Source organism: Thalassophryne amazonica, chromosome 8 (genome assembly GCF_902500255.1).
Source record: "Thalassophryne amazonica chromosome 8, fThaAma1.1, whole genome shotgun sequence".
NCBI lineage: Eukaryota > Metazoa > Chordata > Actinopteri > Batrachoidiformes > Batrachoididae > Thalassophryne > Thalassophryne amazonica.
The window spans coordinates 108,075,241-108,099,134 of NC_047110.1; the positions used below are offsets into that span (position 1 = coordinate 108,075,241).

The 23,894-nt window shown below is 41.8% G+C and overlaps 1 protein-coding gene across 2 annotated transcripts in view; it reads right to left on the reverse strand.

Moving 5' to 3' along the window:
* LOC117516279 (spondin-1-like) overlaps positions 1-23,894 on the reverse strand; it is a 253,559-nt gene that overhangs the window by 185,147 nt on the left and 44,518 nt on the right. For both annotated transcript variants that reach the window (XM_034177214.1, XM_034177215.1), the window contains exon 3: positions 10,269-10,402. In XM_034177214.1, the coding sequence (XP_034033105.1) occupies positions 10,269-10,402 (134 nt within the window). The remainder of the gene's footprint in view (positions 1-10,268; positions 10,403-23,894) is intronic.

The following is a 23,894-nucleotide window of genomic DNA, read 5'->3' on the forward strand; positions in this document are numbered from 1 at the left end:
TCTGCAGACCACTTCTGTACAGTCCGAGACTCAGCAGGCTGCCTTCGCACAAGGGGGACATATACTGGTGCCAAATCAATCAATCAATCAATCAATTTTTTTATATAGCGCCAAATCACAACAAACAGTTGCCCCAAGGCGCTTTATATTGTAAGGCAAGGCCATACAATAATTATGTAAAACCCCAACGGTCAAAACGACCCCCTGTGAGCAAGCACTTGGCTACAGTGGGAAGGAAAAACTCCCTTTTAACAGGAAGAAACCTCCAGCAGAACCAGGCTCAGGGAGGGGCAGTCTTCTGCTGGGACTGGTTGGGGCTGAGGGAGAGAACCAGGAAAAAGACATGCTGTGGAGGGGAGCAGAGATCGATCACTAATGATTAAATGCAGAGTGGTGCATACAGAGCAAAAAGAGAAAGAAACAGTGCATCATGGGAACCCCCCAGCAGTCTACGTCTATAGCAGCATAACTAAGGGATGGTTCAGGGTCACCTGATCCAGCCCTAACTATAAGCTTTAGCAAAAAGGAAAGTTTTAAGCCTAATCTTAAAAGTAGAGAGGGTGTCTGTCTCCCTGATCTGAATTGGGAGCTGGTTCCACAGGAGAGGAGCCTGAAAGCTGAAGGCTCTGCCTCCCATTCTACTCTTACAAACCCTAGGAACTACAAGTAAGCCTGCAGTCTGAGAGCGAAGCGCTCTATTGGGGTGATATGGTACTACGAGGTCCCTAAGATAAGATGGGACCTGATTATTCAAAACCTTATAAGTAAGAACAAGAATTTTAAATTCTATTCTAGAATTAACAGGAAGCCAATGAAGAGAGGCCAATATGGGTGAGATATGCTCTCTCCTTCCAGTCCCCGTCAGTACTCTAGCTGCAGCATTTTGAATTAACTGAAGGCTTTTTAGGGAACTTTTAGGACAACCTGATAATGATGAATTACAATAGTCCAGCCTAGAGGAAATAAATGCATGAATTAGTTTTTCAGCATCACTCTGAGACAAGACCTTTCTAATTTTAGAGATATTGCGTAAATGCAAAAAAGCAGTCCTACATATTTGTTTAATATGCGCTTTGAATGACATATCCTGATCAAAAATGACTCCAAGATTTCTCACAGTATTACTAGAGGTCAGGGTAATGCCATCCAGAGTAAGGATCTGGTTAGACACCATGTTTCTAAGATTTGTGGGGCCAAGTACAATAACTTCAGTTTTATCTGAGTTTAAAAGCAGGAAATTAGAGGTCATCCATGTCTTTATGTCTGTAAGACAATCCTGCAGTTTAGCTAATTGGTGTGTGTCCTCTGGCTTCATGGATAGATAAAGCTGGGTATCATCTGCGTAACAATGAAAATTTAAGCAATACCGTCTAATAATACTGCCTAAGGGAAGCATATATAAAGTGAATAAAATTGGTCCTAGCACAGAACCTTGTGGAACTCCATAATTAACTTTAGTCTGTGAAGAAGATTCCCCATTTACATGAACAAATTGTAATCTATTAGACAAATATGATTCAAACCACCGCAGCGCAGTGCCTTTAATACCTATGGCATGCTCTAATCTCTGTAATAAAATTTTATGGTCAACAGTATCAAAAGCAGCACTGAGGTCTAACAGAACAAGCACAGAGATGAGTCCACTGTCCGAGGCCATAAGAAGATCATTTGTAACCTTCACTAATGCTGTTTCTGTACTATGATGAATTCTAAAACCTGACTGAAACTCTTCAAATAGACCATTCCTCTGCAGATGATCAGTTAGCTGTTTTACAACTACCCTTTCAAGAATTTTTGAGAGAAAAGGAAGGTTGGAGATTGGCCTATAATTAGCTAAGATAGCTGGGTCAAGTGATGGCTTTTTAAGTAATGGTTTAATTACTGCCACCTTAAAAGCCTGTGGTACATAGCCAACTAACAAAGATAGATTGATCATATTTAAGATCGAAGCATTAAATAATGGTAGGGCTTCCTTGAGCAGCCTGGTAGGAATGGGGTCTAATAAACATGTTGATGGCTTGGATGAAGTAACTAATGAAAATAACGCAGACAGAACAATCGGAGAGAAAGAGTCTAACCAAATACCGGCATCACTGAAAGCAGCCAAAGATAACGATACGTCTTTGGGATGGTTATGAGTAATTTTTTCTCTAATAGTTAAAATTTTGTTAGCAAAGAAAGTCATGAAGTCATTACTAGTTAAAGTTAATGGAATACTCAGCTCAATAGAGCTCTGACTCTTTGTCAGCCTGGCTACAGTGCTGAAAAGAAACCTGGGGTTGTTCTTATTTTCTTCAATTAGTGATGAGTAGAAAGATGTCCTAGCTTTACGGAGGGCTTTTTTTATAGAGCAACAGACTCTTTTTCCAGGCTAAGTGACGATCTTCTAAATTAGTGAGACGCCATTTCCTCTCCAACTTACGGGTTATCTGCTTTAAGCTACGAGTTTGTGAGTTATACCACGGAGTCAGACACTTCTGATTTAAAGCTGTCTTTTTCAGAGGAGCTACAGCATCCAAAGTTGTCTTCAATGAGGATGTAAAACTATTGACGAGATACTCTATCTCCCTTACAGAGTTTAGGTAGCTACTCTGCACTGTGTTGTTATATGGCATTAGAGAACATAAAGAAGGAATCATATCCTTAAACCTAGTTACAGCGCTTTCTGAAAGACTTCTAGTGTAATGAAACTTATTCCCTACTGCTGGGTAGTCCATCAGAGTAAATGTAAATGTTATTAAGAAATGATCAGACAGAAGGGAGTTTTCAGGGAATACTGTTAAGTCTTCTATTTCCATACCATAAGTCAGAACAAGATCTAAGATATGATTAAAGTGGTGGGTGGACTCATTTACTTTTTGAGCAAAGCCAATAGAGTCTAATAATAGATTAAATGCAGTGCTGAGGCTGTCATTCTCAGCATCTGTGTGGATGTTAAAATCGCCCACTATAATTATCTTATCTGAGCTAAGCACTAAGTCAGACAAAAGGTCTGAAAATTCACAGAGAAACTCACAGTAACGACCAGGTGGACGATAGATAATAACAAATAAAACTGGTTTTTGGGACTTCCAATTTGGATGGACAAGACTAAGAGACAAGCTTTCAAATGAATTAAAGCTCTGTCTGGGTTTTTGATTAATTAATAAGCTGGAATGGAAGATTGCTGCTAATCCTCCGCCCCGGCCCGTGCTACGAGCATTCTGACAGTTAGTGTGACTCGGGGGTGTTGACTCATTTAAACTAACATATTCATCCTGCTGTAACCAGGTTTCTGTAGGCAGAATAAATCAATATGTTGATCAATTATTATATCATTTACCAACAGGGACTTAGAAGAGAGAGACCTAATGTTTAATAGACCACATTTAACTGTTTTAGTCTGTGGTGCAGTTGAAGGTGCTATATTATTTTTTCTTTTTGAATTTTTATGCTTAAATAGATTTTTGCTGGTTATTGGTAGTCTGGGAGCAGGCACCGTCTCTACGGGGATGGGGTAATGAGGGGATGGCAGGGGGAGAGAAGCTGCAGAGAGGTGTGTAAGACTACAACTCTGCTTCCTGGTCCCAACCCTGGATAGTCACGGTTTGGAGGATTTAAGAAAATTGGCCAGATTTCTAGAAATGAGAGCTGCTCCATCCAAAGTGGGATGGATGCCGTCTCTCCTAACAAGACCAGGTTTTCCCCAGAAGCTTTGCCAATTATCTATGAAGCCCACCTCATTTTTTGGACACCACTCAGACAGCCAGCAATTCAAGGAGAACATGCGGCTAAACATGTCACTCCCGGTCCGATTGGGGAGGGGCCCAGAGAAAACTACAGAGTCTGACATTGTTTTTGCAAAGTTACACACCGATTTAATGTTAATTTTAGTGACCTCCGATTGGCGTAACCGGGTGTCATTACTGCCGACGTGAATTACAATCTTACCAAATTTACGCTTAGCCTTAGCCAGCAGTTTCAAATTTCCTTCAATGTCGCCTGCTCTGGCCCCCGGAAGACAATTGACTATGGTTGCTGGTGTCGCTAACTTCACATTTCTCAAAACAGAGTCGCCAATAACCAGAGTTTGATCCTCGGCGGGTGTGTCGTCGAGTGGGGAAAAACGGTTAGAGCTGTGAACGGGTTGGCGGTGTACACGGGGCTTCTGTTTAGGGCTACGCTTCCTCCTCACAGTCACCCAGTCAGCCTGCTTTCCCGGCTGCTCGGGATCTGCCAGGGGGGAACTAACGGCGGCTAAGCTACCTTGGTCCGCACCAACTACAGGGGCCTGGCTAACTGTAGAATTTTCCACGGTGCGGAGCCGAGTCTCCAATTCGCCCAGCCTGGCCTCCAAAGCTACGAATAAGCTACACTTATTACAAGTACCGTTACTGCTAAAGGAGGCCGAGGAATAACTAAACATTTCACACCCAGAGCAGAAAAGTGCGGGAGAGACAGGAGAAGCCGCCATGCTAAATCGGCTAAGAGCTAGTAGCTATGCTAAGCTACCGGATTCCTAAAAACACGCAAAGTGAATAATGTGTAAATAATTTAGAGGTGATTCAGCAGAAGGAGTGCTTTAGTTAAGGCACGTAAAGATTACACTGGGAAACAAATCGTAATCTAGATAACTAGATCAATCTAACTGCGCAGATTAAACAGCTAACAGATACAGAAAAACACCGCTGTGCTCCGGAACAGGAAGTGATACAATACCGCAGTGAGAGCCAACCACCAGTAAATGGATGAGATTGTGGTGGAAGAGGTGTATGCCTCCTTCACCCTGGAAAAAAATAAGTCCAGTGTTTGGGCCCCTCCCCAATCGGACCGGGAGTGACATGTTTAGCCGCATGTTCTCCTTGAATTGCTGGCTGTCTGAGTGGAGTCCAAAAAATGAGGTGGGCTTCATAGATAATTGGCAAAGCTTCTGGGGAAAACCTGGTCTTGTTAGGAGAGACGGCATCCATCCCACTTTGGATGGAGCAGCTCTCATTTCTAGAAATCTGGCCAATTTTCTTAAATCCTCCAAACCGTGACTATCCAGGGTTGGGACCAGGAAGCAGAGTTGTAGTCTTACACACCTCTCTGCAGCTTCTCTCCCCCTGCCATCCCCTCATTACCCCATCCCCGTAGAGACGGTGCCTGCTCCCAGACCACCAATAACCAGCACGAATCTATTTAAGCATAAAAATTCAAAAAGAAAAAATAATATAGCACGTTCAACTGCACCACAGACTAAAACAGTTAAATATGGTCTATTAAACATTAGGTCTCTCTCTTCTAAGTCCCTGTTAGTAAATGATATAATAATTGATCAACATATTGATTTATTCTGCCTTACAGAAACCTGGTTACAGCAGGATGAATGTTAGTTTAAATGAGTCAACACCCCCGAGTCACACTAACTGCCAGAATGCTCGTAGCACGGGCCGAGGCGGAGGATTAGCAGCAATCTTCCATTTCAGCTTATTAATTAATCAAAAACCCAGACAGAGCTTTAATTCATTTGAAAGCTTGACTCTTAGTCTTGTCCATCCAAATTGGAAGTCCCAAAAACCAGTTTTATTTGTTATTATCTATCGTCCACCTGGTCGTTACTGTGAGTTTCTCTGTGAATTTTCAGACCTTTTGTCTGACTTAGTGCTTAGCTCAGATAAGACAATTATAGTGGGCGATTTTAACATCCACACAGATGCTGAGAATGACAGCCTCAACACTGCATTTAATCTATTATTAGACTCAATTGGCATTGCTCAAAATGTAAATGAGTCCACCCACCACTTTAATCATATCTTAGATCTTGTTCTGACTTATGGTATGGAAATTGAAGACTTAACAGTATTCCCTGAAAACTCCCTTCTGTCTGATCATTTCTTCATAACATTTACATTTACTCTGATGGACTACCCAGCAGTGGGGAATACGTTTCATTACACTAGAAGTCTTTCAGAAAGCGCTGTAACTAGGTTTAAGGATATGATTCCTTCTTTATGTTCTCTAATGCCATATACCACAGTGCAGAGTAGCTACCTAAACTCTGTAAGTGAGATAGAGTATCTCGTCAATAGTTTTACATCCTCATTGAAGACAACTTTGGATGCTGTAGCTCCTCTGAAAAAGAGAGCCTTAAATCAGAAGTGCCTGACTCTGTGGTATAACTCACAAACCCGCAGCTTAAAGCAGATAACCCGTAAGTTGGAGAGGAAATGGCGTCTCACTAATTTAGAAGATCTTCACTTAGCCTGGAAAAAGAGTCTGTTGCTCTATAAAAAAGCCCTCCGTAAATCTAGGACATCTTACTACTCATCACTAATTGAAGAAAATGAGAACAACCCCAGGTTTCCTTTCAGCACTGTAGCCAAGCTGACAAAGAGTCAGAGCTCTATTGAGCCGAGTATTCCTTTAACGTTAACTAGTAATGAGAAAACATTACTCATAACCATCCCAAAGACATATCGTTATCTTTGGCTGCTTTCAGTGATGCCGGTATTTGGTTAGACTCTTTCTCTCCAATTGTTCTGTCTGAGTTATTTTCATTAGTTACTTCATCCAAACCATCAACATGTTTATTAGACCCCATTCCTACCAGGCTGCTCAAGGAAGCCCTACCATTATTTAATGCTTCGATCTTAAATATGATCAATCTATCTTTATTAGTTGGCTATGTACCACAGGTTTTTAAGGTGGCAGTAATTAAACCATTACTTAAAAAGCCATCACTTCACCAAGCTATCTTAGCTAATTATAGGCCAATCTCCAACCTTCCTTTTCTCTCAAAAATTCTTGAAAGGGTAGTTGTAAAACAGCTAACTGATCATCTGCAGAGGAATGGTCTATTTGAAGAGTTTCAGTCAGGTTTTAGAATTCATCATAGTACAGAAACAGCATTAGTGAAGGTTATAAATGATCTTCTTATGGCCTCAGACAGTGGACTCATCTCTGTGCTTGTTCTGTTAGACCTCAGTGCTGCTTTTGATACTGTTGACCATAAAAGTTTATTACAGAGATTAGAGCATGCCATAGGTATTAAAGGCACTGCGCTGCGGTGGTTTGAATCATATTTATCTAATAGATTACAATTTGTTCATGTAAATGGGGAATCTTCTTCACAGACTAAGGTTAATTATGGAGTTCCACAAGGTTCTGTGCTAGGACCAATTTTATTCACTTTATACATGTTTCCCTTAGGCAGTATTATTAGACGGCATTGCTTAAATTTTCATTGTTACGCAGATGATACCCAGCTTTATCTATCTATGAAGCCAGAGGACACACACCAAGTAGCTAAACTGCAGGATTGTCTTACAGACATAAAGACATGGATGACCTCTAATTTCCTGCTTTTAAACTCAGATAAAACTGAAGTTATTGTACTTGGCCCCACAAATCTTAGAAACATGGTGTCTAACCAGATCCTTACTCTGGATGGCATTACCCTGACCTCTAGTAATACTGTGAGAAATCTTGGAGTCATTTTTGATCAGGATATGTCATTCAAATGCGCATATTAAACAAATATGTAGGACTGCTTTTTTTTGCATTTGTGCAATATCTCTAAAATTAGAAAGGTCTTGTCTCAGAGTGATGCTGAAAAACTAATTCATGCATTTATTTCCTCTAGGCTGGACTATTGTAATTCATTATTATCAGGTTGTCCTAAAAGTTCCCTGAAAAGCCTTCAGTTAATTCAAAATACTGCAGCTAGAGTACTAACGGGGACTAGAAGGAGAGAACATATCTCACCCATATTGGCCTCTCTTCATTGGTTTCCTGTTAATTCTAGAATAGAATTTAAAATTCTTCTTCTTACTTATAAGGTTTTGAATAATCAGGTCCCATCTTATCTTAGGGACCTCATAGAATTTGCAGAAAAGTACTGTGTCAGTGCAACCCTAGCCTTACAGTAAGTGTAACACAAAAATAAACAGCCAGTTGCCGGACGAAAAGTTAAAAAGTTGGAAAAAAGTGCACAAATATGGAGCTGGGAAGTGGCCCAGCTGCAACCACCCGGAAGCACTGGGTGGTTGCAGCTGGACGAACAATCAAAACCTGAACTACAAATGACCTCGTGTGAAAAAATGACGGCAACCATATTCAGCCGTTTGTAGGAGGCAGCACTCCAGCCTTCATGCTGCTACTTGGCACAAGGTTGCAAATGATAAAAAGCAGCACATCCTGCTATTGTGTAGTTATATAATAGAAGGAAATTTAACAGGCATATTGTCCACTACAGCTTTGAATCATCGAAAGAAAGTCACTGAGCTTTTGATGAATAAGTCTGTCAGACAGAAATTCATGTCTATTCATATTACCATAAGAGGAAAATCCTCCTCCAGAGGCCTGATGTTTCTATGATGTCAAACATCATATTATTGTGTCCCAATGAGAACAGTTTCCACACTGTAACATATTTACTGTCACCGTGAAGTTGAAACATTTTGTGTTTTCTTTTCTTCAATAAAATTTACAACACACACGCACCAAGTCAGGTCCAACAGTAAGTTCATACATTGCGCAACATTCAGCTCCACCCGGATGAGCAAAGCACACTGCAAAAGTATTTGTTATTTTCACCCAGTGCAGTGGTGGTTTTCATGCCCCACACTCATCATCTCAATACCAAGTACAATTGTGCTCATGTGTGCACCAGTGTATCCACTGGTGCACACATGAGCACACAGATACACCTGATATCCTTTTGTGTTCATTTTTGTCCTGAAAAACTTTTCCTAGTCGCTAAATATGTTCCTTGTCATTTGATGTTGTGTTCAAATCTTTGAGCAGACATCTGGCGGAGAGCTTTCCCAGCAGCTGCACATTCATCTATCATTTTGTCCTCTGCTTTTTTGTTACTTCTAAAATACTCATGTGTTTATATCATGTGGTTGTTCGATGCTTCAGACTGGCCTTCTGATTGGCCAAAACTCCAGTGTGGGATGTAAATTCAGCACCAGAGGTGAGAGGACAGTTCCCAACGCAGCAACATGGAGCGTGGCTGTTCATTAACCAAGGCCAAAGTTAACTGAAGAAAAAGATGGTGTGGCTATGTGCACTTTAAAGTGGATGTCAGAGTGCACCCAGAGGATTCTCTTGCTAAAGAGACGCCGCAGAGGCAGAAGTTAGTATGCTGTCCTCACTGTTGCAGGTGCACTGAATGGTGGCACAGTGGAGAGGACACTGTCAGGGCACAAACATAGCAAATAAGTATGATGTGATGATCCCAGAGTGAGCCGGATTCTAGCCACATTAACATTCAGACCTCGCAGAACCCTGCTCAAATCCAGCTCCCCCAAGCACACATATAGATCTTGAAACTGGAAAAGTCATTCTGCTGAATGTGGCACTTTGTGTTGCCAGTGGAAATGTGACATCATCCATCCATCAGAGCTCCAAATCCACCGGCGACTGACAGATTAAATGATATTTGCCACAAACAAATTATTTCAGTTCATTACTAATCAGTTTACTCAGTCTGTCATAGTGAGATGACACCTTTAAAATGAGGATAACCTTTAGTATAACTGTAAAAGATTCGAAAGACCAGTGCAGTGCACTTCTGTTACGTACCTTACACAAGTAGGTTCAAGACGTACTTACACTCTGATTGCTTGTGATAATATACGGCAAATGCTCCTGGTACATATTGTTGATGGTGTAACAGTTTATGTCCTCTGCACATACTGTCTAAAGCGATATAATATACTGACTGCACGTATCATCTCCAGTAAAATATTGGCATGGAGACATATTATGGCTACTGCAGGAGCGTAAAAAAACTACAGTGAAGTATGAGGTAGAAATTCTCTGATATTAAAATATTATAGTCATAAAATTAAGTGATGAAAGCGTGCACAGCAACAATAAATGTTACAATGTACACAATGGCAGTTACTTAAAAAACAAAATAAATGCGAACACTCATAGAAAAGTACCAAAATTTTACAATGCTGCTTCATTGTTTCAATTCAGGGAGCTTTGGTGGCCACTGTCTGGCTACATGTTGGCACTAATTTAATAACTACTCAAAAAAATCTCAGTTGCATATGCTTTCTTAACACCATAGCAATATGTGCCTACTGCACTCAGTCTCAAAAGAAATGACAAGTGCCATTTTTTAATGTGATGCCAACAACACAGCCTCGACCGATGAAGAGGATAAAACTCAGTGCAACTTTGCACATCAGTGTTTTGATGTTGTAATTCGTTTGGCACATCAATGATGCTAATCTGTTTAATAGATGTCTACTGATAGAAACAGATTTTTTAAAAAAGGAAAAGAACCTTACTTTAGTATAACACAGCCGGTACCAGTAGGTGGTGCTGTCCAGAAGACCTGTATCCTGGTGCGTCGTCGTGGTGTGCTCTCTGTCACCGCAGGAGGACAGTTGGTCATGAACTGTGTGTCGTCCTCATCAATGAGCTTCAAGCAAAAGAAGAAATGATTTAATGGGAAACACTATGTAAAGTATTAAAACACACCTGGGCATTCTATGGCCCGTGGGCCACATCCGGCCCTTTGGCTCACTCAGACCGGCCCGCAAATACCTGGACATTAGAGAATAAAATCAGGGTTCTCCCCAGACAATGGGACAACGGTGTCATGCCGTTATACTGCCATCTAGCGCCACTATAGTGTAGTGTCATCTCATGATGTTTTAGCGGGAGACTTGGTGGGAATCTATCGACACGCAAATCCGCTTAGCGGGAAATTTCACATAAACAACTTCAGCTCTTTATTTTATCCTGTTTACATCCAGATGACACAAACCTTGACAAAACGCAAGCATTATACAGGAAGCCAGATGATCAGAGGACGAACTCTGCATTTTTCTGTTTCGTCTTGGCGGGACCACAGCCCATGCTCTGGAGAGGAGGCACACCAGCCCCAAGCATCACGGATACAGATGCACAGCCGACTCGATCAACGCTGTCTGCTATGAGATCGATCAGATCAGAGACAAAGAACGATGCAGCCTCTGTGACAGTGAACAGAGAGACTTTTATGAAGAAAATGGCACAACGAAGTTCGAAATTCTTCAGGTACCGAGACCCACTTTGAGATTTTGGGGCTGGATAGCGGCGTGCATTATTTCCATTCTTCTATGTTTTAAAAGGACATGTCGCACTGAAATCAGAACATTTCGGAGTGTTTCCGACAGCGTTTCTTAGAGGAAAACGTATCAGCACGCACTTGAATGCTGCTAACGTTAAAAATGGAACCACAGATTAATTACAAAGTTTACATAAGTGTGATGTTGTGTTATGATGACTCGTTTTTTAAGTGATAACTGTTAATTTTGATGCAGTCATGGTAAAAGGTGCCGCTATCCACTGTGCAAAAACTTAGTGCGTGTGCACATTGCATGAGTGCAATGCATGCTGCTCCGTTACAGAACAGTCTCACGTCAAGACAGACACTCAAAGTAAAATGAATGTAAACCCTACCAGCTCCGCTGAAAAAAAGGGGGAATAAACCTGAACAGTCATCCACTTGTGATTTCCAAAGTCCACTCCACCAAAGTCCACTCACGGCGGGGCTAAAGGCCCCTTCACACAGTGTGAAGTTTGGATGATGTTTGGACAAATATGGTGAAACAGTTGAAATTTGCGCGCCACAAAATATTGCGCCAATAGGCAAGCATGCACAATCCCGGTGCCAAAGCTTGTGCACGCAATGGTGTCTTTCGAGCAGGATCAGTGTGAGGTGCACCACATGACGCAGCTTATGTGGAATAAATTTAAAAAACAAACAAACAAAAAGCCGGTACCTGTGGGATGTGAGCCCACACCTTCAAAAGCTTCAATTGCCTGTCAGCAACTTTACCACTGAGTTAGGGAGCTGTTCTTTGAAAGCTGCGGGAATCTGCCTCATATCAGGAAGGACATGGGAGTATTACAACATATAAAACACTGCATTTATCAAGTGAACAATACAAATCTGATCCGTCTGTTCCTCTGGTGATGACCCATGGTCACAGACAGTCATGAAATGACATGAATGAGAAGCAGTGTGCTCTGATATCCACATCTACTGGTCCGGTGTGTCTAGTCCACCGTGCACGTTCTGCCCGACACGTGTGTCTCGTGGAGGGTGCGCCGCAGCGCAGACACCGTGTCATGTGGAACACAGCTCATGTGGGTGACATGATGGTCAGATCACCGGCTGTGTGTTGTGATCTGACCGTTTTGACCTGGCAGGCTGTGTCCGCTCGGGGCATGTGCTGGCTCGCTGCAGCTTGTCGCCGATATGTTTTTTATTTATGTCCACATAAGTATAGCATTCAGACACACACGCCTCACAGTGGACAGTTGTTAGTCCATGTCTGTCCAAACACAGTAGGTGTTGTCCACCTGGAATTGTGTCATTGCGTCATTTTGCAGCAGATGCATATGACGTTTTTATGTGTGCCATAGGCTATATTTGTGTCCTGTGTTTGCAACTACCTGCAGGTGTTTTTTTTGGGTTTTTTTTTTTTTTTTTGTATTTGTAAGTGTTTTCTGCATTTGCTAGTGTTGCTTAATTTTTTAAAATGTGGTGGGCACCGTATATAACTGTAAAGATAGATGAAATGGTCAGCTGTAGTCACACTGAAGCGTGCGGGGGGTAGCATCTTCACAGTGACGTCCTAAAACTGCACCGCCTCAGTTATCTACTTCACACAGTTATTTCAGCTCAGGTGACCTGCACAGTCGCTGGCTTGCCGTTCATATTTTCCCAGACTTCCACCTGAATAAACAATTGTTCGAGCGCACGCTGATTGCTGAGCTTTACAAAATGTACAATAAATAAATAAGAAATCTTATCGACTGACAAGCCATCTGGAGAATTCAGTTTTTCCTTCTATTTGACATATGTAGTGCAGTTTCTACTTTCAAGCAAAAGGATTAATTTTTCTGATTTGTACACAAAATATTCAGAAGAACTTCAATATTTTATTACTGAACAAAATTTGGCAGTTATTCTTAAGGTGGCCGTTATTATTACAGTGTGTGCACCTGTGTGCAGTGGAGGTGGGGATGCGGAGGTGCTGTATACATACTGTATTTTACAGCATCAGAGCATGAGTCACATCAGAATATAAGTCGCACTGCAGTTTGAGTCACACCTTTTTTCTATATTATCAGCTCTTGAATTCTGCATTTTTGTGCACTGTTGTAGTGTGCTTCTTAGTATTATCATTTATTCTTCTCTTATTAGAGTTTACTTTGTTTTATGTTTTGATTCTTGGAAAGGTACTTTATAAATAGTCATAATAACTGTATTTTCTGGAGTATAAGTCGGTGCTTTTTTAATGACTTTGGCAGGTCCTGGTGACTTGTACTCAGGTCCGACTTAAGTACAGAAAAAATGTGTTTGTTATTCACAAAAAATATAATTATAGTAACTATTTATTTTATGATAATATTATATTTCTAATAACTATTATATTTATATCCAGTGCGACCTATATATAGGAATTTCCTCTTCAAGAGGCATTTTTTAACAGGTGCGACTTACGAGGTCTGTATAGTATAGGTCCTTTTTATTTTTTCAAAAACTATATGGATTTCATTCATATGTTTTTACGTCAGACATGCTTGAACCCTTGTGTGCATGCGTGAGTTTTTCCACGCCTGTCGGTGACGTCATTCGCCTGTGAGCACTCCTTGTGGGAGGAGTCGTCCAGCCCCTCGTCAGAATTCCTTTGTCTGAGAAGTTGCTGAGAGACTGGCGCTTTGTTTGATCAAAATTTTTTCTAAACCTGTGAGACACATCGAAGTGGACACGGTTCGAAAAATTAAGCTGGTTTTCGGTGAAAATTTTAACAGCTGATGAGAGATTTTGAGGTGATACTGTCACTTTAAGGACTTACCACGCAGCGGGACATCGCGCAGCGGTCCCAGGCGCCGTCGTCAGCCTCTTTCAAGCTGAAAACCTCCACATTTCAGGCTCTATTGATCCAGGACGTCGTGAGAGAACAGAGACGTTTCAGAAGAAGACGGTTTCAGCATTTTATCCAGATATTCCACTGTTAAAGGAGATTTTTTTAATGAAAGACGTGCGGACGGATTGCAGCGTCGGCTTGCAGCCGCCGCGACGCTCCGCCACAGGAAAAACACCTCCGTTGGAAGCTTTAAGGACAAGTTGGAACATGTCCAGCTGTTAAACAATTTCTCATATACTCCACTGAAAGCCATCAAAAGCCGCCTGGATTTTACAAATGGTTATCAACACGGAGGTGTTTTTCCTGTGCCGCCGCACCGCGCCGGCTGCATCTTTCATTAAAAAATCTCATTTAACAGTGGAATATCCGGATAAAATGCTGAAACCGACTTCTTCTGAAACTTCTCTGTTCTCTCACGACGACCTGGATTAATAGAGCCTGAAATGTGGAGGTTTTCAGCTTGAAACAGGCTGACGACGGTGGCTGAGAGCGCTGCACGACGTCTCGCACCGTGAGAAGTCCTTAAAGCGACAGTATCACATCAAAATCTCTCATCAGCCATTAAAATTTTCACTGAAAACCAGCTTAATTTTTCGAACCATGTCCATTTCAATGTGTCTCACAGGTTTAGAAAAAATTTTGATCAAACAAAGCACCAGTCTCTCAGCAACTTCTCAGACAAAGGAATTCCGACGAGGGGCTGGACGACTCCTCCCACAAGGAGTGCTCACAGGTGAATGACGTCACCGACAGGCGTGGAAAAACTCACGCATGCGCACGAGGGTTCAAGCATGTCTGACGTAAAAACATATGAATGAAATCCATATAGTTTTTGAAAAAAATAAAAAGGACCTATGCTTTATTGACAGCCCTCGTATACTCTGGAAAATGTGGTATTCTTATTAAAAACAAATGTGTAATATGTCTGTATACAAGTCGCAGGGCCTCTCAAACTAGTAAAAAAAGGAGACATACTCTGAAAAATACGTTACATACGCTACGATCATTAAAGCAAGATTTTGTGTAACTGTATTTTGCACGACATAAAATACAACACAAGTTTCAAATGGGAACAAGTTGTTATTTTGTGTCGATTGAGCAAGAAAGAAATTTGCTGCATAAAACTACAATGTCAAAAGCATATCTTCAATAAGGCTGTGCACATATAACGAGCACATTCCTTTATAGTAAGAAACAGTTGATAATATATATCTGGTGCATCTTTTAATAAACATTCTTTGAAGAACAATTCGAGGGATTAAGAGACGTGATGGGAGAAGGACCCTCATAATTAATGGAAAGCCGTATTGGATCCTTGGTGGTGACCCCATGCAGTAAAGGGAAAAGCCAAAAGAAATTAGAATATGAATTATTAAACAATTTATGCTGAGGTCTGGAATCCTCTCTTCTATGATTTGGCTTTCTTGCTTAGTTCAGTGACTGAATTAATAATCAACCCTTCACATTTTCTTCTGCTGGAGCTGAACTTTTATATACACACAGGCAGAAATGGTCCCTGCAAATAAGTCGGAATCTTTTCATAAAGATCTATGTAACCATTACAGAGAAATGAAAGAAAATCTATATTAAATTAATTATAATAATCCTGCCCTTATCCACTCTGAAGTTTAATGATTTCTCCCTTGACGTATGTTCCAGCCCTGTACCAAGTTTCATAAAAATCATCCATAATTCTGCTGACAGACAGAAGAAAACTTCCATGACGACATTAACGAGAGTGCAAATGTTCAGGCCTGTTGTTCATCCATTCATCCATCCATCCATTTTCTTCCGCTTTATCCGGAGTCGGGTCGCGGGGCAGCAGCTCACGCAAAGCAGCCCAGACCACCCAATCCACACACACCTCTCCCAGCTCCTCCGGGGGAACCCCAAGGTGTTCCCAAGCCAGCTGAGAGACGTAATCCCTCCAGCGTGTCCTGGGTCTTCCCCGGGGCCTCCTCCCGATGGGACATGCCCGGAACACCTCTCCAGCGAGGCGGTCAGGGGGGCATCCAGAAAAGATGCCCGAGCCACCTCAGCTGACTCCTTTCGACGTGGAGGAGCAGTGGCTCGACTCCGAGCTCCTCCTGAGTGACCGAGCTCCTCACCCTATCTCTAAGGGAGCACCCAGCCACCCTGCGGAGGAAACTCATCTCGGCCGCTTGTACTCACGATCTCGTTCTTTCGGTCATGAGCCAAATCTCATGACCATAGGTGAGGGTCGGAATGTAGATCGATCGATAAATCGAGAGCTTTGCCCCCCTACTCAGCTCTCTCTTCACCACGAGGCCTGTTGTCCTCTAGTCTTAACTGTGTTTAAGTAACAATGGGGCGCTGTTTCACGGGTACACTTAACCAGGGGTGCCGCCAGGGATTTTGGGACCCATGAAAAGAAATCTTACTGGGCCACCAGTAAGGGGCCTCTTTGGGCCCCTGTGAATCATGGGAACCTAAAATCCTTCTCCTTATCCCTTTTCGGCACTCCTACACTTAACATGAAAACCAAGAAGTATACATCCCAGGAATATGATTAAAAATAAACTACTCAGTCTTCAAAATTTCATGAACTGGTCTTTGACCCAAAGCTGACCCTTGCACTGATTTTTCATGAAATTCACACCATGGAACCATGACAGCAACCAATCCAGGCAGACAACTGGTCCAACTCCACATCTAGAAAGCAAGCATCCATCTGTTGAAGCTTGGGCATGTCCTTGGCCTTCTCCAGGCACTGGTGATAGCCAACAATCCTCTGAATAGACGGGTCCCAGTGCATCCTCTTACTGTATGGTTATGACTAATCAGTGTCCTCAGACAACAAGTGGATGTCTTTGGGACTCTGTCTCTTCAGAGAATCCTTGGGTACTGCTGGCATGACTGTGTGTCAAATGAACAGCTAACTGAGGAGACTCAGCTGAGAAGTGCCCCTGTGACAGCTACTGTAACGTAAAGCCGTGCATCGTGAGATAAGACATGGTGGTGTTTTCTGCCTCTCTGGACCTGCACATCTGATTCCAAGTGGTGTACAGGTGTGCCACAATCCTGGTAGACATGCAGGTTGCCCCGCAGTCACAAGTGTTGTATCAGGTGATGTCGCCTGTTGATCAATGGTGTGGTTGCTCTGAATACCTTCTGGTGATGAGCCATTGACCTGTGAGTTCCTCCGCTATTTAGCACCAAGGACACCTTGTTGCCAACATCTCTGGGTGCATTTTACCAACAGACCCAGGTCGGGATGCAGGTTAAGGACTTGTCCAGGTTGAGTCAGCAACTGTACAGGTTCTCTGCTCTCTGTTGACAGCTACTGTACATCATTTTGGCCATGTGGCATGTTTCTCTTGTGAATGATCCAGCATGCAGGTGCCACAGAGCTGAGGACCTCAGCAGCTGGAGGCCAAGGATATGCCAAGGTAAACGGATGGCTACTTTTGACAGGTGGGGATGGTCCAGTTGGTTGCCTGGGTGGCGTCCATCCAAGGCCTAAGCTGGTTCCAGGGTGTGGTGGATATAGCAATGCGTGAAACCAGTGCATGCTCCCAGACTGGACTTGAAATTGAATGATACAGAGAAGCATCTTGTATAAGAAAAGACGGGTAGTGTGACCAGGACTCAAATCAGTCTACCAGTACATAGACCAAGTTCTCTGTTTGGACTAAATATGTTCTAGCAACAAACATGAGGGGACATGGGTTTGAGAGCATTTATGTGCGTGAGCTCCAGTCTTTTGCAGCATGGTTATTGTCAAACACATCACAGGTTACACTTATAACATCAGGAAACAGACCACTGACTGAATGTAGATGAACCAGAAAGACATTTATTAGAGGATAAATAGCAGTACATCTTTAAAACTGCTGTTATTTGTTCGTGCTGGTTCTTGCTGTCTTGAACCCAAAACCAATATCAGCCATTATCAGTTACTGTGTTTGGTGACATCCTTAGAGGATAACATGAGTCCTCTACGCCCGCTCTAATGCGTCTGCACATGAAACAGACGTCCGACTTGAAAATATAAAATCAGGTTGGAGCAGTGTGATGTTTGTAATCTGACGCCAGCAGATCTACATGTTTTGATTGGTTCCCAACAGCGAGATGTAGAAGACCAATCAGTAATATGACAGATGTGACATCCATTTGAGCCAACATGAAGACGCTCCAACCTCAAAGTCCCCATAGAGGTTTGGGTGATAACATCAGCCGTGTGGTCTTGGTGCGTCTGGTCCGGTCCAAGGTGCATTTAAAGACTAAACACACACAGACAGACACACATGACCTATAACCCTTATAACTAGTGTGCTCCAGTTGCCGCAGCTTAGGGAGGACAAACACCAAACACTCAGCCCCAGTCTAGAGAGAGAGTCGTTTCTTGTCATTGTTCAACTCTCTTCATTTGCCAGATTTACAATCATGGTCCATACGTTAAAAAAGTAACCGAATTCTAAAGGATATATAACTCTACAAATCAACTCTAGATCTTTAATCTACTTAGTTGTTAATGGTGGAATAATGTTGTTAATGGTGGAATAACACACCTGGACAGGACACAGCTTCGCAGACAGTTGTCCAGTAAATTCTGGGCCCTTAAAAAAATTGCTGGGCAACACTACAGTAGTTTTCAGAATAATAGTAGTACTATGTGACTAAAAAGATTAATCCAGGTTTTGAGTATATTTCTTATTGTTACATGGGAAACAAGGTACCAGTAGATTCAGTAGATTCTCACAAATCCAACAAGACCAAGCATTCATGATATGCACACTCTTAAGGCTATGAAATTGGGCTATTAGTAAAAAAAAGTAGAAAAGGGGGTGTTCACAATAATAGTAGCATCTGCTGTTGACGCTACAAACTCAAAACTATTATGTTCAAACTGCTTTTTTAGCAATCCTGTGAACCACTAAACTAGTATTTAGTTGTATAACCACAGTTTTTCATGATTTCTTCACATCTGCGAGGCATTAATTTTGTTGGTTTGGAACCAAGATTTTGCTCGTTTACTAGTGTGCTTGGGGTCATTGTCTTGTTGAAACACCCATTTCAAGGGCATGTCCTCTTCAGCATAAGGCAACATGACCTCTTCAAGTATTTTGACATATCCAAACTAATCCATGATACCTGGTATGTGATATATAGGCCCAACACTATAGTAGGAGAAACATACCCATATCATGATGCTTGCACCACCATGCTTCACTGTCTTCACTGTGATCTGTGGCTTGAATTCAGAGTTTGGAGGTCATCTCACAAACTGTCTGCGGCCCTTGGACCCAAAAAGAACAATTTTACTCTCATCAGTCCACAAAATATTCCTCCATTTCTCTTTAGGCCAGTTGATGTGTTCTTTGGCAAATTGTAACCTCTTCTGCACGTCTTTTATTACTACTATTATTGTGAACACCCCCTTTTCTACTTTTTTTTTTTTACTAATAGCCCAATTTCATAGCCTTAAGAGTGTGCATATCATGAATGCTTGGTCTTGTTGGATTTGTGAGAATCTACTGAATCTACTGGTACCTTGTTTCCCATGTAACAATAAGAAATATACTCAAAACCTGGATTAATCTTTTTAGTCACATAGCACTGCTATTATTCTGAACACTACTGTATGTATCCTATAAAATACAATGAATCAATCAATCAAATCCCTCCCTTTAAAAATAGTAAATGATATATACTCACCAAATTAAAAAAATACATATGCAGTATTTTCCGTAGTATAAGTCACCGCTGTCAATAAAATGCCTGCTGAATAGTAACAGGAAACATATGTCACACCAGACTATAACTTGCACTTTTTTCTGTATGTGGAACTCATTTTTTAGCACGTTTCTGTGAGGACAAGTTTAACAAAGGACAGGAACTCAGTAGCACATGTGCACACCACAGTGTGTGCTGTTACTTAGCAACATAAAGACTTTCAAATTCCAAAAATAAGCAAGATGGACAAATAAATGCACATTGGAAAACATACTGGATGCTATATTTGATGCAGATGAATACAGACAGCTGGTCCATAATGTTGGAAATACTACCATGGTCATGGGAAAACCCTCCAAAAATAGTTAATTTTATTAGTTAATATTAATAAATGTGTGATTTTTCTGTATACTCTGCATTTGGCAACACTGTGAGGTCAGTTTGGCGCCCAACAAGGCCACTGCTACCAACCTCACAGTGTTGCCAAATGCTCAATAATTACATTTGTACAATAATTCCTTTGCATTATGTGTAGACAATAACTCCACAGTTTTTTTTTTAAAATCTCAGGACTCGGGAATATATGCACTTGAAATCTTGGCCCCTCAAAAAAATATGCCTCTGAAACACAAGGCCCCTGGAATATATGCCGATGAGACACAGAACCCAGGGAACACAGCCTCTTGAAAACAGTGGACTCTGGGAACACAAAGCCTCTGGAACATATACCCTTGAAATACAAGACAGTGGGGACTCTGGGAACATAGACACACTCCCCATGTTATGAAATTCAACCATTCGACTCTTTTCTACCTGCAGCAGAGACAACACACTGTTAACAGGGGAACCATGCTAGTGGGTCAATGCTAGCCCCCATAATTCTTTTCTGTGCATCAGTTACAGATATGCAGTTGTGCAAAAGTAAAAAAGAAAAACTGCATCAACTTTAACTTATTTCATAATTTTGCTCCTCTTTTGAAATTTGCCATTCAAAGTTGGAGGTAAATCCGGATTGTCGTGCACCCCGGGAAAGCCCCAGCACATTCCCGCCGGAGTTTGCACTGCTTTGTTCCCAAAACTCACAACAGAATGAATGCCTGTGTGTGTGTGTGTGTGTGTGTGTGTGTGTGTGTGTGTGTGTGTGTGTGTGTGTGTGTGTGTGTGTGTGTGTGTGTGTGTCCAGGCTTTCCCGAGCTCATTCTTCGAGTCTCCGGCCCTCCGTCGAGACGACAAACACAGATGCTTCCGAGCGCCTCCGCAAGCAAACGTAAAAGCTGCTCAAACATAGCGAGAGGCAGACAAGTCAAACCAGGCATCCCCGGAGAGACGCTGACAATAAGAACGAGATGAGAGTGAGCGTGTTTGTTGGCTGCTCTGGGTTTGTAATTAAATGCAAAGCCGTAACAATGCAGCGAATACAGTTAAAGCCTCCGAGACTTCAGCGCCAAGAAGAAACTTTTCTGAAAATAGCAGGCAGCCAGACAGCGAGAGTGAAATGTCACATCAAGACTTGAAGACGAGCTTAGTGCAGAAAGTTGTCTTGTCTGGATGAAGACGTCAGAGGTGCCAACACTTTGCCTTGAGCGTTCCATCAATCAAAGCCGTCGTATTACTGCAGAGCGCTGAGAGATCTCGGGGCTAACACCAATATTGCATCATATTATATTTGTGTGTGTGTGTGTGTGTGTGTGTGTGTGTGTGTGTGTGTGTGTGTGTGTGTGTGTGTGTGTGTGTGTGTGTGTGTGTGTGTGTGTGTGTGTGTGTGTGTGTGTGTGTGCATGTGAGCCACTGAGCTGCTGGAGCGCTATCACATACTTAAATAGCTGCACTGTATTTGGGTCTACTTCCAGCTCACATGACAGCTTCTGACATTTTACAAAACAACACCGGAACTGCATTATTCTGTCTTCTTTCATTAAAAATGGCACCAAAGCTGCTTTAAAAAGGTCATATTTTACAGTAACATTTGCAAGATAATGAAGCGTTGTGCTTCATACCAGAGCATCAATGAGGCCGAGCTCATCTGGATTTATTCTCCAGACTGTTTCTCCAGAGGAGGCTCCACTGGTCCTAACCTCTTCATATTATTTAATGGTGAATATTACAACCTCAAACTGATTTCAAAGTTCACAAATAAATGTAATACTTTCTGGTAGCAAACAAACCAGATCCAGTTTTGTTCAGTTTACAAAAATAAAACATGACTCTGTTGACATACACCATTTGTTTTACTGTTGTCTATAAATCTGTTGAATCCAAAATCAACAAATAATGGTAATTCATGACAATTAAATGGGTTTTATTAAACTGTCACAGTTCTGTAAAATTACTTAGCCTACTTTAGTGCGACATATAGCCTACCATAAATGTCAAAACGACTTCAATATGCTCTCCTTAATACTGGGACTAGTGGACCCTAGGACTAGGGGTGCTGAAAAGGCAAGAATAAGGAGAAGGATTCTAGGGGCCCAGTATTAATTGCTGTAAATGCTCTAGAAGAGTCATTTTTGTTGCATTTACACAACAGTGTAAATGCGTTTTGAATGAACCCTAAACTACCAGTAATAATTAGTAGTAGATAGTAATTTATACACTGCTGGAGTTATTTTTGCTTCTACTTGAGGTTCTCTTGCAGAAAATTTGTGACAATGTCTAAATTTTATTGAATGGTGTCTTATTTTGACCATTTTTCCCCCTTCAGCAACCATGTCATTCATAAACATGGCCTCTTTTTGATGTTTTCACTTCTATCATCCCCAAAAATCCAAAATTTTGCAAGTAAGAATTGTGAACAGTGTTTAGATGAATGAAAGAAAACCACTAGACTCAAAAAAATCATAGTTCTCACCACAAAACAATCCATATTTTCTCTAAAATTTCAATTTTCTGTGAGGCATAACTATGACCAGTGCTCAGATGAAGCAAATCAAACCATCTGAATCAAAACCCATCAAGAATTGAAGGAGAGGAAGCGCTTTCTATGAATTGTGGAAGGACAACAGACAGACAGACTGGAGTGCATGAACATTTTCTCTGTACTTTACAATGATTCCTCACATTCACTCACACTGTGCTGCCATACAAGGTGCTTAACTGTATAACCTGAGCAACATGGGGAGTAAGGACCTTGTCTCTGTTCATAAGCCCACTGCACCATCACCTCCCTCACCTCACTATCTGAGGCTCCCTAAGTCACCACTCACTCATTTGACACAAAGTCAATCCAAGAATCCTCCAAAGAGACCTAACATAGACATTTAGTCACTGCCTTTGGTCAATAGTTAGCATCCAAAGCTCAGAACCACACAGCTAGACAAGAAGCACCAGAACCCTAAAGACGGAGACCTTCCAGGTGTCTCTCAACCTCAAAGACGGAGGACCCAGAACCATGAATGTCACAGCATAGATAAATAAATGTTTCTATAAGTTCAACACTTTCGCCGCATACAGCTACACTTCTGATGGGCAAGTCCAGGAAATCATTGAAAGCCTTAGTCTTGATCCAGGATAGTCACAAACCCAGACACCCAGATTCTTCACTCAGCTTCAAGCGCTGCAATCAGTGAAAGCATCAATTCCACAAGGATCACAGCATCACCTGCAAAGTCAAGGTCAGTAAGCCAGGAACCAACTTTGAATGATAACTGCTTTCATTAAGCCCAGACATCCCCAAAGGCGACTCCAATCATCACTTAATTAGAACCAATAATGCAAACAAGGATAAAGGAGTGGCAAGAAGTAGCAGGATTCTTACACAACCACATGAGATTCTGCAAGAGTTGACAAAAGAAAGACACTTGCGGGAAGTGTTAGAAAGCAGTTCTGGGGTCCAGTGAACCACAGTAAGAACCCTTCATGTCCACATGAAGAAACAATATCACCACCAACATCAAATCGCTGAAAAAACGAAAAAAGAAATCAGTCAAAAGAAACTTGGCATCCAAATGAGAGTTTCCAGGCAAGATCACCGAATCAAGAAAAACGATCAGGCTCAGGCACATCGGGATACATTCTGACCCCGTTATGTTTGACGTTTGACATGTCCATGTCCTCCTGTGACCTTTGTTGTTCGTCTGTGAAAAGCTGAGACATTATAGATTTGGTGTGAAAAGCTTTGATGACCGAAAGGCAAATCTGCCACCTTGATTAAAGCTCACGGATAAGACGAAGTGATACAGAGGGGAAAAATACACAGGACGGGCATTTACACGCCTGCGTGTACCCCGATTCTGACCCTGGATTTTCACATACCGGATTTAATTTTTTAAAGAAAAAAGAAAAAAAAAAGCA